Source organism: Trachinotus anak, unplaced genomic scaffold, assembly GCF_046630095.1.
Source record: "Trachinotus anak isolate AG129_WGS33_773 ecotype Australia unplaced genomic scaffold, CSIRO_AGI_Tana_v1 ptg000024l, whole genome shotgun sequence".
Classification (NCBI taxonomy): Eukaryota; Metazoa; Chordata; class Actinopteri; order Carangiformes; family Carangidae; genus Trachinotus; species Trachinotus anak.
The window spans coordinates 6,553,259-6,569,568 of NW_027273875.1; the positions used below are offsets into that span (position 1 = coordinate 6,553,259).

General features: G+C 41.0%; 1 protein-coding gene across 1 annotated transcript; it reads right to left on the bottom strand.

Annotated features, from left to right (window-relative positions):
- Window positions 1-2,581: 2,581 nt before the first annotated feature.
- Window positions 2,582-9,089, bottom strand: LOC139608018 (actin-binding protein WASF3-like). The gene is made up of 9 exons (XM_071461435.1): window positions 8,894-9,089; window positions 6,822-6,986; window positions 5,369-5,503; window positions 5,102-5,255; window positions 4,901-5,018; window positions 4,618-4,802; window positions 3,901-4,122; window positions 3,503-3,807; window positions 2,582-3,341 (listed from the first exon to the last, which is right to left on the bottom strand). The coding sequence occupies exons 2-9, from the start codon at window positions 6,952-6,954 to the stop codon at window positions 3,184-3,186; spliced, it is 1,410 nt and encodes a 469-aa protein (XP_071317536.1). The 5' UTR covers window positions 6,955-6,986; window positions 8,894-9,089; the 3' UTR covers window positions 2,582-3,183.
- Between the last annotated feature and the right edge of the window lie 7,221 nt (window positions 9,090-16,310).

Here is a 16,310-nt window from a genome sequence, read left to right on the forward strand (position 1 = left end):
CTCTGATGTGATTGGCTGTATGTGGGGCCAACATGGCGTCTGCTGCGCAACAGTTTCCTAGTCAACGATATGTTCCGCCGGTCCAAACACCGTCACCAGGTGCACTACTGTCCTCTGCTGGATATATCTGAAATTCAAGTTTCAAACGTCCATCCATACATTTTCTATACCGCTTATCCGAACCGGGTTTGTTTCAAACACTTTTTAATTTAATTAACCAAGGTACAACCATGGACGAAGTGTGAAATGGGCCCCTGGGCATAGATAAGATAAAGCCCCCCCCCCCTCCAACACACCTTTATTTTGTGTCTTTGTGGTCAGTTGGGCCTGCTCTCTCTTTGCTTTGTTTGTGTCCCTTTGTAGTCGACTGACTGATTTGCCCACAAGAAATGTTACTGCAAACAGAGGTTCTGGCCCAGGGAGCTCTGGTTGGAGTAATCCTTTGAACTGGTACAACCACTTTATCTTCACAGCTTCTATCTATATAGCTCTTTTACATGGGTAAACATGCCGTTTATTATGTTACCATGTGACAACTTTTGTAACCACAGTTGATACCTTTGTACCAATAACTGTTACATAAATATAGGCCTAGGTATATAAATACCTAGTAAAGAATCTTGTATGCATTTTCCTTGAGCCACTCACTATTTACTCGCTTTACTTTAAGTGTAGCCAAACACGAACTATCCGCGGATAGAGAACCTTATGGGTTCTCTGGCGGTTCCACACAAATAATTCTTTTGAGAACGTTCCAGAACGGTTTCTGGGCGGTTATGTTTGTTGGACCATCAGAGAACCATCAGAGATCCTTGAGGGAACATTGCAGGAACGTTCCAGGTGGTGAAACACCGTAAACTCCTGGAACGTTCGGTAAAAGTTGCGTAAAAATGTAAAAATGTAACCTTTAACGAACGTTCTTAGAACGTTCTCTAAAGGTCTAACCTTTAGAAAAAGTGTAACCTTAAGACAACCATTAGGGAACGTTCCTACAAGTTACCGGTTTGCTGGGCGGTGAGCGTGGGCCTCCGACCTCCAGGGGGCCCTCCAACACCCCACCAACTGGCCTCCTGCTAGCTTTGCTTTTTTTTTTTTTTTAAATTTTATTTATTATTATTTTTAGTCAACTCAAATTAACTGGGTGCCTGTCTGTTGAAATAAAAACCAATCGATGCAGAGTTACTTTATTTGCGAATAAGAATCTATGTCACGATCATGATGATGATGAGTCACATGCCAGGTCAGGTAAGGTCAGGTAAGGTCAGGGGGCTGTGGGAATTTCGCGGCAAAACCAGCCGAGTGAGAGGGACGCTTCCGTACATCCTGGAAAACAAACATTGGAGCAGTGGAGCGAGAAAGAGAAAGATAAACTCAAAAGGATATCAGAGAACCTGAACTTCGGAAAAACATACGATATAGCTCGACTTTTTTCAGCAGTCGGGTTGCTAGCTTTAGCAAATAGCCCGGGAAAGGGGATGTAAATGTCATGATAGCTAACGCACTTATACAGTTCATGTCATTTCGTGAGGGAACAAGGCAAGTCACCAACAAAGATGCTGAACGCCATGTAGGAACTTGGCCTGTAATCCTCCTTCCTGAACATGTATGTAGCCTTGAGGGTGTTTGTCTCTTTGCCTGTGGTAAACCGCGAAGGGGAGCGCTCATTTTTCCCACATAGCGAAGATTAAAAGTGAACTGAGAACAAGTATGAGCCAACAATGCTTGAACTTTATATCAGCACTGACAATAAAGTCGGAAGTTGCCCGAGAACTGGACTGTAACGATATCCGAGGACAAAGGCCAGAAAGAAGACCGTTGTACGGGGTAGGCTTTCTCTCATATTATTATTACTATTATTATTAACAAACAGAACATCCAAATTTAAGATATATACTCCCAAAGTGTGAGAAGTATCTAATGTTGGTTGTGTTTTGGAGCATCGCATCTCTAAATCCTGTATGAAAGAGGTTATACATGTTATTTGGTATAGGTCTACCTACGCAGAACAATATGAATCCAGCATTGTGCGTGTGAGTGAGTGAGAGATATTAATGCTCTTAATCACAACTGTACTGCTGGAGATGGGGCAGTATGTGTTTGCCTATGTCATTTAGCTGCATACTGTAGACTAATGAATTGATATTGTTGCTGCTGGCCAGGAAAGTATTGTAGAAACCATGTGGTGTAAATCCTGTATGATAGAATATATCTATAGGTGTTGATATTGTCTTTCAGTTCGTGATCATAGGCTGTTGACTGTCAGTGTAAGTCCTCTATAAACTACGGGTGTTTCCAACAGATAGTAGCCTCTGCTGAAAACCTATATTTTAAAACCTGTATTCGGAGTGTTTTGAGGGGGGTTTCCAAGATTTTGTGCCCAGGGACCTCTGCATTTTTAATCCTGGCCTGACCGTAGCTGCTAGAGGATTTATGGTGCTCAGGATCTAAGAGTTTAAGCTAAAAATGAAGATGAGGAGGAGGAACAAAAGATGGTAAAGGAAGAGACACTACCAACATGATTCTCAGTCCAATCCCAAAAATTACTACTAATAATAACTGCATGTCAAAAATGTTAAAGACACATGACAAAAAACAATTTAATGACAGAACAAAAATATAATTTCCTAACACACATACCGTGGGACAGTGTAATGTCACAAATTGAGGTAGAAATGACAATATATCTATTCGAATTATTCATGAAACACTCAAATAATATAGGGAGGGGTACAATTAGTCTGAGAATTTATCAGGAATACGTAATTTCATAAAACGATTAAAATAAATACCAAGTTTTATTTTATAATGGTACATTTATTCATAAATAATAGGCCTTTTTCCAAATACATTTTGACTTAGCTGGAAAAGCACAGGGGTTACTGTTAACTTTAATGCTGGCTCGCATTTCATCAGTGGTAGAAAACTAAACATTAATTTATAATATGATTAATCTGGTTTTGAAAACCATATACCAGCTGCTCATTTATAAGTTTTCCTGATGAAAAATTAATGTGACAGCACAGTATTAATAGCACAAGACGGAATTAATAGTACTCTGGCAGCAGTGACTCGGTGTGTAGAGTCCACAAGATGGAGCCAAAGAGTGATTGACAATTTTGCTTCATTTGCACTGAAGATCCAAAAAAAGCTGAACTTTCACCGCATGCTACACCTTGTGCTCGGTCAGTCTGACCACTCGTTTCCATCCAGCTCGGAGTCATCATCGGAGTCACTGTACTCCACAGCAATGCGTCTGGACAGGATGGTGGCCACATCGTACCCCACTGGCTGCCGCTTGTTCTGCTGCTCCTGCTGCTCTTGGACTTTCTTCAGCTGGATGCCTAATGAGGGCACAGATATACTATATCAAAATAAGATCGCATATTGTACACCTGACGTGGACAGGGTTGTTTTGTGGACAAAACAGGATATAGTAGCTCTAGCTGGCCAACAGAAGTAATGGCCAAATAATGCGTCTGACCGCGCAGATAACCCGACTCACCCATGCGGATGGCGGACAGCAGGTCACTTCTCGCATCTCTCACAGGTTTAGTCTCAGCTCTGCTGCCTTCACCGTGTCCTGGTAGGTGTGAGGGTGCAGGTGGGGGAGGGAGAGGTGGAGGTGGTGGACCTGGGGGAGGAGGGACCATGCGAGGTCCGGGAGGAGGCACAGGTGGGAGCGTGTAGCCTGGGCCTACATGCGAAACTCCATTATGTGGTGTTGGTGGTAGTGCACCCAGAGGAAAACCAAAGGCTGTTTGTGCAGACGGGATGGGGGGGCCCTGGGCAGGAGGTGGAGGGGCACAACTGGTCGACAGCGAAAGAAAGAGGATTATGTTGAGAAAGTGATATCGTGTTGAATTCTTTCTCTGATTATGCAAATAAAACAAACAAACATACTTGTAATCTGCAGGTGGACGTATTGAACCGTTCATTCGGTCTGCAGTGTGAGACTCTGCAGTGGCATAGGTTACTCTCTTGTAGTTGACGTCAATGCTGTGGTATTCATGCTCCACAGGTGGTGAGGGGTGTGCGTTCCCAGGGACGTAATCACGAGACTTGGCATAGTTACAAGCGGCGTGGGCAGGCAGTGGAGGGACGGGGTAGTCAGGGAGGTCAGGCCTGGGTAAACAATGAAAGACAGAGTGTTTCTCATGCGGATGCCTACACATATCCAGATGGTGGATTTCTTTTTGCAAATCAAAACTGAAGCTATACAACAGAGATATTGCTGGCTATTTGAGTTACTAGATGCTTTTCGTGAAAATGGGCTCTAAAGTCCTGTTTAGATTCTGTTCTTTTTTGCTTTTTTCCCCTTTATTTTCTTTCCCTTAAATTTTTGCCAATGTTTTCAGAAATCTACATTTTGTGTTGAGTGTCATACTTCCGCATGTAATACAGTTGTGCAATCTTTTTAAAAGTGAGCCTTAAAGATAAATGTAGCCTTTTTTAGATATTTAAAAGTAAGGAGTGACAGAAAATGAATGGACAAAGACATACCTTGTGATATTTTGTTTTTGGAGTTTATATATATTATCCTAATATTTTTCTTTGTGAACACACTGTTCCTGATTTTCTTGAGAATATAAAAAGAAGGCCAAAACAAACAGCACTAACCTGCCATCTGGGGAGAGGGAGCCCTCAGATGATGCCCCTCTCCGGAGAGTCTGGGGATGGCGGTGGTCTGGGCGAAGCTCTTTATCAAATGCCATCATGTTCCACTCTTGCCTACGGTTTCGAGCCTTTCTCACCTTCTTCACCTCACGTTGAAGGGCGCTGCTCTCCACACACCGCTTCTGCTCCTGGGGGAGGTGGATGGAGGGAACATGAACGTGAGAATGAAAAACTATTTGCTAAATAAATGCATAAAAGCAAATAAGTGGGCAAAGTGTGCGCTCACCCTTTGCCTCCTTCTTTCTTTCCTCTTGTCCTCTGTGTCCTGAAGCATTCTCTCCTTCCACAAGTCGAAAAAGTACGATGGGTCTGAGTAGAATTTCATCGCGTCAGTGGAATCCTCTCTGTATTTTAAAAAGAAAAACAATTCTCCACATGAAATCAACTGAACATGAAACCTGATCACTTCTTACATTACATGCAGTACCTGTAGGCAGTGAGGGTGCTGAGGGGAGGAGGCCTGTCACTGCTGTTGTACATGTCAGCCACCGAGTTCGGCGTGCTGCCTTTGGACAAAACCTGCTGATCCTGGCAAGCAGAGCTTTTGAATGCCTTCCTCATGTTTATGTCCTGAAGAGAGACTGCAAAACAGCAGGGCAGAGGTTTTAAGTTTAATATGAAGCACGGGAGAATGAATGACAGGGCAGAAAATAAGATATTAAATCAAGAGGGAGAGGATTTCCAGTGAACTCACCCTCCTCCACGCTGGAGTCCAGCTGGGTGACCTTGACGGCCAAGCGGTCGATACGGTCCTGGAGAGAGTTTGCACGCACATAAAAGGTGTTAGCTTCATTGAAAAGCTCCCCAAACACATTTTCTGCATGTTTGCCTGCAAAAAGTAGAAATAAAAAAGGAGAGGAAGGAAGAAACAGAGCTGTTAATAAGTATGTTTCAAACTTCTAAGGTAAAAAAAGAATAGTAGCATATTGCATTACACAGGAAATATTAAAATAAACAGAGGAGGAAAACACAAGATCAGTTTTCACATGTAGCGTTTCATTATACTAATTTTAGACACGTGTCTAGTGTTTTCTAATAAAGTGGAGCCTTATTGTCTGAGTGCAAAACAACAACTTTATGTATATAACTGTACATTTTTGCATATAAATACTCAACTATCTCATAACGTGGAGATTCTTTATTCGTGCATTTCTGAAGCCATTACATTTATCTGGATTATACACTAGCATTAAGTGTTTGGTCCCCGCACATAACAGCATGAATGGCCCACGTCAAACGGCTCAGATCCACTTAATGTGGAAGCTCTCATTAGACTGCGTGTGTTTGTGTCTCCGCCCACTCACTCTCCATCTTATCTGCCTGCGATACAAAGCCTCATGGTAAGCTCTAAGCTCCTGTAACTTCACTAAATCCATACGCACGTATGCACGCGCACACACACACACACACACACACACACACACACACACTAATCAGAGTATCCATGGGCCAGATGTCCAGGAGTAAATTTGCTTCCAAAAATAGTCTCACCCTCTCCATTTTTCTCTCTGTCTCTGATATTTCAGAGATATTTCAACTGTAATACCTACACAACAAAAATGCTTATACAGACATTGTCACATTAAACAAACACTTTAAACCACCCTGCTTCTGTACAAATTGGCTGGTTAGAGTATATAATGAAAAGATGTTAATACTGACTACAATGACAGATAATGATGTACACTAACTCTGAAACTTGGGGGATAATTGGTTTGTTTTTTAAGTGCTCCATGGCTTGTTAAAAGCCTACCAGTGACGTGACACTGGGATATTTGATTGTTGTTCAGATAATCACCTTTTGAAGGATTAAGAAAATGTAAGCACTCCTAATGCAAAGTAGATGTAAGTCAATATGTCGTGTTCAAATCATCTGAAAGCCCACGCACATTCTGATCGGCTGCTGTGTTTATTCCATAACTTATGGTGAACAAAAAACTGGTGCTGGGTTTTTTGTTTTGTGCTTGCGCAAATCTCCCGAAGCATTAGTTGACATGATGCCGCATGTTAAACAAGTTAAGAAATAGGACAGGGACCATTCGGTAAATTCAGTCTTACATTAGTAGTGACAGTTACTGGGAAATTGACAGAAAAATCTCAACATGCGAGGATACAAACATCCCGAATATAAGCGACCGTGATCTTACTCAGACTGCTGAGCTGGCGGATGATGGCCGACAGCGTGTTGTTGGTTACGCATTCCAGCTCGTTGCCAACTCCATCAGGCACTGTACTGTGGCACAGGTGTCGAGGCTCAATGTTTCTCTTGACCAGAGGCATGACCCCTTCTCACATCTCGGCCTTGGTACCTGCTGGGAGACAGAGGACAGCGCTGTCAACTCACTGCACTCTGCAACAAGATGCAGGATACAACTACCAGCACAGTAATCCATATTCATAAGGCAACATCAGTGGTAATCAAGCATGGCGTCTAAATGTGTAGCTTACACTAACCTGTACATCAAGCATATCCCAGGTTAATGCAGTACTGTACTGTCACTGATTTTCTTACAAATAACTAGAATATATTCCAGTATTACTGTACTTTCTGTAAGTTAATTTCACAGGTGTCAGATAAAGATGAATACTAATAGATAGTATATTTAAAAGAATGTCAATTGTTTGTTTTATCTATACTATATTTAACATTTAAGTAGGTATTGGTAGGCCTAAGGTTCTTAGTTTAAAAAGTTTAAAAAGTGCGTAATGGATGTGATCAAAATCAAAAGGAAACCTTTTCATGATTTTGTTATATTTGCTGCTCTTGTATATTGGGCCATTTGCTATTGAATGTCACACTTTACCACCAGCTGTCAAAGTGGTACACCTATTGTGTATTATGGGGTTTTTTTTTTTTTAACAACAGCTGTTTTATTCAGCAAACTTATTGTGTTAAAAGAGGGCAATTTTAAAGTGAATTCACAAGTCACTTTGCACTGTGTTATCAAATGGACTTGAAGCAAGGGATTGAGAGAGAGGCAGTAATTATAAGTAGGGAATGAGCCAGCACACCAGTAACAATAAGAGGATCAACTTACAATAACTACCACCATTTTCAGATTTGACGCTCACAGGCAAACAATTCAGAGAGAAATTCGATGTTTGCAGCTGGAACAACAAAATGAAGCTCACGTTCTAGTACTTTTAACAAATACATATCTTGTATAGACCAGGGTATGAATCCACAAATTCAGTGGTTCATTCTTTGGTTTCTAGAAAAGCAGTAAGTTGACATTGTTTGGCCGACTCATCAGCGTACCACGACAGACAGTTTTCACCTGTCTTAGTGTGTTAGTGTCATTTGTTCTGTACTCGGTTTGTTATTGTGCTTCTGGTTACAAGCAAAACAAGTACCTGAGAAATACAGTACATACAGCCAAAGCCTGAAGCTCGACATGTGAAATTAAAAGGATCAGCTGTCTAAAAAGGAATGGAGTATGTTTTTATCACCAAATTCCCACTTTGTATTACTGTCATTCTGCGGAGGTTCAACAAGGAAACGTTGTCTCTTGGAGCTCAAAGAGGAATTTATGAAACTAACATGGAATATACTCACTTGTACAGCTGAAACGAGTAGTCAGTTATGTGATGAGTTGATCAACAGAAAAGTGATCTGCAACTATTTTGATAATCCATTAAATAATTCAACGCATTCTCAAGTTCTAGTTTCTCAGATGACAGGATTTGCTGCTTGCTCTTTGTCATATATTAAAATGTAAATGTCTGGGTTTTGGACTCAGCTGCTGAAGCCTCCTATTAGCTTCAGATGAACTTAATTACTAATTTTTGCAGAACAATCACTATGGATTTTAACTTGAAAAAAAGGGCTGGATGTATTTGCACAAAGTGTAGACAGGAGGAACAATTACAGTGACCATACAACCCTTTCAAAGTTGTTTTAAAATGGAATTAAAAAAATTATGAACCTATTCTTTAATGTGACGGTATTAACACAACAAAAAGTTTGTTGAGAAAACAGTAAAATGACTGACAAATAAGCACTTATAAAAAAGAAAATCAGAGATGTGCACAAGTAAGCCTTATTTGAGTGTATGAATTTATTATTTGTCAGCACAGAAAAAAAATCTGTTTTGTCTTTAGGGCAGCACCTCAGTCCTTTAACAGCAAGTAACTTCTTCAATACTAATACAATACACAAAACACAATATGTCAGCTGTACCAGTAGATGCTTAAAAACACTGCTGCATATTTTTCCTACCATGAAGTTGCCGTTGGGTGTGCTTCTTCCTTGGTTCCAATGTACGTTTTTGTATTTTCACATCAGTACGCTGGGAAGGAGCGGTGACAGTCGAGTCCAGGCTGTCAGATCCGAATTAAACAAACTCTCTGTTGGCCTGCTGCAGTCCTGTGTTGGGCAGTGACAGTAGTCATCTCTGAGGGGCAGAATTGACTCTGGAAACAAATCTCTCTGGTCTCAAATCACAGCTTGGGCCATGAGGGGATTTGGTCAGCAGATTTACTCCTCTTGTCCAATCACAGTCGTCATGCCAGTGTTTCATTTCAGGATGTGTTAGTCCTGTTTGCATGGACTATAAGTCATTAGCTGCCTTCTGTGAACCATGTCAATTTCTAATTATTAATAGTAACAGCTAATCAAATCAAGGATGCAACCAATGAATGCTTTCATTATTGATTAATTTGATGATTAGGGCCTGTTCTTCTCGATTAATCGCAAAGAATAGTGGACATGCTCATCACACAGCCCAATGTGAAGTCTTAAAATGACTTGTTTTGGGCTCTCTTTTGGTCATGAGTCCAAAACTGAAAAATATTCAATTTACAGTATAGATATAGAACAGAAAAAAGCAAATCCTCATGTATGGAGAAGCAGTAAACACTAAATGTTTAGCTTTTTTTAGTGACAATAACACATTTCTTGCTTAATTTCCTGCAAAACGATAAAAGTTTCAGCACTAAAATTAAATCAAAACGTTCTTCTTCGGTCAATAAGTACACCTTGTTCATCATCCTTTTAATTTCTTCCATGCACTGATGATTCCTCAAAAATGTGTGTGTGTGCATTTTTGCATAAATAGCAGCATGTCTGTCTCAGTCGGTCTATTACCACTCACTGGGGACGACCTGGATTACACACACGCGCACACACACACAAACACACACACACACACACACTGCTCTTTTCTCACAGATGGCATCATCTGGATTGTGGGTGGGAGTAGTGTAACCCAGATATGGGGCTTAAATCTTGATAAGTAGCACGTCATGACTCTAAAACTCATGATGGGTTTAAAGGACAAGTTAACTCCTCTTTTTTTTTTCATGAGTACCAAGTGTGAATATTACAAAAGAATGCAACCCTTCAGGAGAAAAGAGGAAAGAGCAAGATAAAGACAGGGGGGACAATATATATCACAATATCCACTGAATCAAAGTTATAAAATCAAAATGTTTAAGTTTAAATGTGGAACATTTTGACTTTTGAGGAAATACACTTATTGGTTTTCTTGCTGAGAGTTAAATGAGATCATTATGAGTGTAGGAAGCTGTTAGCTTAGCATAAAGGCAAATAAAACAGCTGGAGTCTTGTTTTCAGATTAGAGACTCCACAAAGTAACTTCATGTCCACCTCATTTAACCCTCATAAAACCACATGTCATTTTTAAATGTTTGTTTTTGCGTGGTTAAATAAACAAAACATTGTATTAATTATTGAGCTTTAGGGCTGCTGGAAAATTTATTTTTGTTTTTATCCTTTGTGCTAAGCTAACTGCTTCCTGGTGCTAGCTTCCTATCTAGCATATAGGCATGAGAGAGGTATCAATCGTTTTGCTCTCAGCAACAAAACAACTAAAGTGTTATACTAGTACAGAAAGGCCGGACCATGTAAAGTCTTGTATTTCAGAGGCTATTAAATCAGTCCTAAAAGTGACAGGGAGCAATGGAGAGGAGACAAAACCGGAGATGAGTTTCTATTGCCATTTCTATCTTGTGTTTTTAATCAGGGTGCAGAAGGTTAGTGGGACGTACTGTATATCCCATCCTATATTAATGCAGGTGCAGGATGGCAGGCCGACAGTAAATTCAGGGAAAGAAACAGTAGAGTCTCACACATTGAATCATACTGTGGCTCTAAAGCTGCATTGTCTGAAGCAGGCAAATGGCTGACACGACAGAAAACAATTACACTATAATTCATAATTATTGGCACAAAACTGATTCATTGAAGACACACAACATGTATTGTCAAAAAAATTAAGAAGAAATGCCACATAAAAAATAAATTAGTGTATTTAAACATAATGCACAAGGTTTAATAGATTCGACTGACCAGAAAACAATGGTACAGTGAGGAAAATACAGATACAGGGTAAGCGGCAACATCACAATACCAGACACTTTCAACAAATCAAAACTTCAGAGTCTTGTAAATAACGAATCAAGGCCCGTCGGATTGTCTGTCAGATAATTAAGGAATTTACCAGATTCATGCTGAAGAAGCTGTTGTTCATAATCCCCACCACATTTTTTAAATAAGCATCCAAGATTTTTTTCGGTCCGGCTTTTTAATGTGTAATTTAAAAGCATTTCACTGAGGGGTCTTCCACATTGTAGACAGTGCCATAATCTCTTGGCCAGCTCAGAAGTATTAACCCCAATACAGTACTTACCCTCCCCATTATCGCCATCATTAACCCTGCCGGTTCCACACAATGTAGCCAACCACCAGCTTACCCACTTACTGCTCACACCGACCCAAACACTAACACCTCCATCATCCATTACACACTGACACCCAGACTGCCTCTCCCTTGATATTTGTCCTCCTATTATGCCTTTCTAGTCCTGCTCTTTATTGATCACTGCCAATGCCTTGCCAGTTATTACCCAGTGAGAGTGAGTACCACCCACCCAGACACACACACACACACACACACACACACACACGCGCGCGCGCGCGCACGTACGCACACTGTGTTGTGAGCATCAGTGTATGATTTAACATTTAGTTCCCCCTCCTCTGTTTAGTTGTCTCATCTTATTTGAAGTCAGAATTGTTATCTTTTTCAACACTGTCTGACCACATCAACAGAAAGTCTTTAAAAGGGCACATTATTGTAGTTCAAGGCTCATTTTCTCCACCCAGTTGTGACTACAGCTTTCAATAAAATGAACCTGGTGCTCATGAAATGCTAAGGTACATTTGATCATATGATTTGATTAAGATAAATGTGAAGTAGCAGAATGATCAGCCAAGCAACCACAGGTAAAGAAGTGTATCAGGATCCTGGCAGAGTCACAAAACATTTCAATGCTTCATTCAGTGTGTTGGAAACTCTATGGAGACTTTAGAGTTAAGTCTCTGTAACACTGTACCACTGTTTTTATGCCTCTGCACCAGTGACAGCCAGGGCTGAAGGCACCGGGGGCACCAGGGCATCATGTTTTCGGGTTGTCTGTCCATCTGTTTATATTTCCGTCCATCCCATTCTTTTCTTTAAATTTGGCACAAACATTGGACTCAAGGATGAACTGATGAGATTGTGGTGGCCAAAGGTCAAAGTCACTCTGACCTCACAAAACATGTTTTGTCTCTCAGGAAGAGGCGATTGTGACCGTATTTCCTGCAACTTGGCTGGTTGGGGGGGGTGTATGACCACAAGGCAGTAATTCTAGTATTAAAGAGTCGCTCCAATTTTACACGTGAAGTTTTTTTTTTGTGACCCCCCCCCAACTTTATGGAAGTGAAATACTAAATTGCCAGACTGCCCCTTTTAAAGTTAACTGAAAAGGGAAATTAGGGGGAAAATAACATACTGCTCTAACTTGTCAATTCATCTGTAACCTTTTAGATGGCAAACCTATAGTGCTTTAATTTTCAACAAGTTTAAGAAATGAAATCACATTTTTTCCATACATGTGTACAATATGTAATGATGTCCCCTGATGCCTATTCACTTTCACTTTTCACTTGGTGCCATCTGTTGGTTATTGTTGGTATCACAAGTGAATGAGCTGTTAATCTGTGGGTGAAAATATCTGTTCTTTTAGTTGATTTTAAGAATTTCAAAATCTATCGCTCAAGAGATTTGTAATCTGTCTTGATCTGCAGACAACAGGATTCATATTCCTACCACTGTGTATTCAATTTTTACTGGGGCTGCTCGATCAGCGTATGTGATGTCTGCACTTTATTGACTTTTTATAACTGTTTGCGGAAAAATGATCAAGAAATGAGGAATGAATGATGAGTCTTGCACAGAGAGAAATATGTTTAAATTAATGTATTTCATTTATTGATTAGATCCTGCTGCTGATCAACTCTGAGAACGATGAAGAGGAAGTTGAGGAGCAGCGCTTGAGTTACCTGTTGAGTGCAACTCTTCGCCTGAGCTGAGGCAACCCCAGGTAAAAGATCAACTTTTGAAAGGCCTGAATAATTTATAGATACTCGTGAAGATTCCACATCTATCATTTGGGTTTGTTTGGTTGTTTGTTGATAAGTGAATTTCATCAGTGGCTCTAAAAGCAGTTGTAGTTTATATCTAATTTTCAAACGATTGTGTACAGTAGCAGTTACGAACTATTTTCTGCATTAACAAATCATTAAAATTTACCTTACCTCATCATTATAAAGCTATCACAAAGTGATTATCCAACTGTTTTCTTCTCCTCTTGTTTACAATGGGTCTTTACAAAACACAAAACCTTAAATTTTCCCATAGCAAAGTGCAGCACATCACACGACAGTGGGAAAAATAATCAGCCGGAGCTTAATGCTGTATCAAAAGCCTCACAGTTCCTGAGCAGCCGCCTTTAGAGGGGGTGACTCTTAGAATGCCTCAGCTTGTTTGTCTCATGGTTTAAGTGGTGCATATAGCCATGGAAAGATCATTAAATCACTGTTTTACCACTTGGCTTAATCCCCACAACAAAAGGGGAAGATACAAAAAAGAGAAAATGGAGAGAAAAAAATGGTGGGCGAGATTAAGTAGAAACTTGATGGATCTAAACTGACGGCTCTGTTTCCCAGCGTTGCCAGGGGGAGTTAAGAATCTTGATTCCACATCTCCCAGGCTGGAGAGTGGCTGCTGATCGGACGTTCTCCGTTATCCCCGCAGTGGCCAGCCGCGCTTGTAGTGTCCGCTGCTGTGGCCATCTGCCGGATTACCCAGCAGGATATATTTTTATAGAGAGCATCCTATTCATATCCTGCCTGCAAAGGTTTACATTAAGGTTGAACTCGGGTGCACTTACAATGGCAGATGAAGTAAGCTCTATCCTTCTTACAGCACCCCTCCCCATCTTCTCACTGTTTGGGAGACTGATAGCACTGGGTTGAAAGGGGCTGCTTCACCGTGGCATGAAAGAGGATCTCATGCAATGCCACTGTCTGCTGCTGATTTTTTTTCAGGCACTGACAATAAAGTGGTGCCCAGCATGAAAAAAAACATTTGTATGTGCCAAGTGCAATTGTTTCTTCTAATAGGCATCAACAGACCAACTTCTCTGTGTTACCATACAGGTGAACTCATTCCTGGGAAAATGTTTTTTTCTTTCTCAGCCTTGTAGGCGCGATGGCGTCCCCCTTTTTCCTTGGCCTAACGGGATTAGTCGTGCCAGTGCTACCCCGGCTGTCACGGTACTGTCTACTTCCCATCTCTCTTCTGGGCCTCTAATGTGATTAACCCATTCCCTGTGGTCCAAATGGTTCTGGAGGTTGGGTAGAGGGGAGGGAAGGGGGGAGGGGAGGAGGGGGGCACCTCCTTGGCATGTTCCTCCCCATGCCTGACTCACCATCATTGGCACCTTTGTCAGGCAGGAAGGACTGAGGTCGAAGGTCTGTTAGGGTGTGGGGACAAGTACAAGTGGCTGAGGAAAGAACCCATAGACTCTGACACCTGCAACTTCAACTTTAGAGTTATTCTTAAAAATACATTTAACATTAGATTAAGTCTTGTCTTGAAATCTTAAATATTAACCCACAGTTTGCACGTTCAGAAGCCAGGTCTCCCTTTGCCGGTCTGTTGTGCTCAGTCTCTCCAGACACCTCAGCCATTAATGAAAATCTGTTCAGGCTGATTTGTATTATGGCTTTTGCTTTCAAAGCATTCTGCACTGAATATTTACTGCTTGCTTAAGTGGAGACAATAATGATTGCCTACGCCCATCATCTTGTCAAATGTCAGTGTTGTGGGGCTTCGCCTGTTTAACACATGTCACGCTCATTTTCGACTCATCTGTCGCGAGTCTTCTTGGGGGCATCTGCTGCATGCAGAGGACCACATGCCCTTTGCCACCGCTCAGAGGGAGAAGCCTCGGGACCAAAGGGCTGCATATAAAACCCCAGGCTGAAATCACCTTTACAGTGGCAAACACTTGTCACTTCATATTTTTATCTGCGTGTGCTGATGTACAGCATACTGTAGCTTCTCTGCATAACAGGGAAGATTAATTAACATGTGCATGTACACTGTGAACAAACCAGCTCTTTGCAAAGCTGAGAACTGAATAAGTGAAAGATCCTGTTTGGTTTTTTTCGAGAAATTCATCACAACAAGCTAAAAATCGGAAAATAAGCTATCATCACATATACTCACAATCTGTATTTTCTTAAAAAGGAAAAAAAAACACAATTTGAGCTGCTCTGAAACAGACCTTTACATGTAGAGTTTGTAGAAACCAACATAATATTACTCAGAGTCAAATATCTGTGTAGAAAATAAAATACTAGCTTTACCGATTTAAACCGGTTTTACATTTAAAGATTATATCTGAAAGCAAACAACACAACAGTCCCTATCCGACCAACATCTACCCTCATGCTGTGTTCAGCAGAGCTTCACGTGAGCACACAGTCTTCGTCGGGCGACAGCACGGAGAATTAGGAGTCTTAATTAAGATTTTTCACAACTCTGCATGTGCTGTTCATATGCGAGACAACAGGCTTGAATAGGGCGGGGTGTGGTGGATCTGTAAACAGCTGCCTGCTCTGAAACAAACCCCAAAGTTAACACGAAGATCCACACGATGAAGGAATGTGTCATTTCAGTTATACCTTCAAAGATAGTCTGTAATACGGGTTGCATGCCAGAGAAAACTCAAAGCATTCACATTTATCTATATTTAATGGATACATTTATATTTTATATTGTGGTGAAAGAGCAAAGAGAAAACAATTCGACATTGTAGTTGAAAGACAATGCCGTGCATGAGGGGGTAGTGCCCCTTGTGAGGAGATTTGGTGGGTTTCCAATCCTGATATCCAGCCCCACACCATGTAATGGAAGGTGACACTTATTGTATTAGTAGGGGCTAATGAGTGTCTAAAAGCCTGTGTGACTGTGTGCGCTGAGGAATCTCATCGTGTGTGTTGGGTGGCAGGAAGAAAGGACGATATCTGTGCAAAAAAGACGAGGCCATGAAGTGCAGCCTGAAAAAAGAAGAAGAAGGAAAAAAAAAACAAAACGTCCATCATCGGTGCAGATCTCACGTGAGGCCGTGAAGATTTTCAAGTACTTCAATTCAAATAGAGATATAAAGAGGAGAAAATGAGTAGGCAACTTTATTTGATTGATTGCTCCGGCCAGGTAAATGTTAGCTGTATTCACATCATCCGATCAAAATGTCAACTTAAGGAATCTAGAGCAGCTTCT

Bases quoted from the DNA above. Each gene is read 5' to 3' on its own strand.
- LOC139608018 (XM_071461435.1), bottom strand. From the start codon at position 6,954: ATGCCTCTGGTCAAGAGAAACATTGAGCCTCGACACCTGTGCCACAGT. The intron at 5,256-5,368 runs GTGAGTTCACTG...GCTGTTTTGCAG, and splicing joins GGACTCCAGCGTGGAGGAGG to TCTCTCTTCAGGACATAAAC. The intron at 5,019-5,101 runs GTACTGCATGTA...TTTAAAATACAG, and splicing joins AGCACCCTCACTGCCTACAG to AGAGGATTCCACTGACGCGA.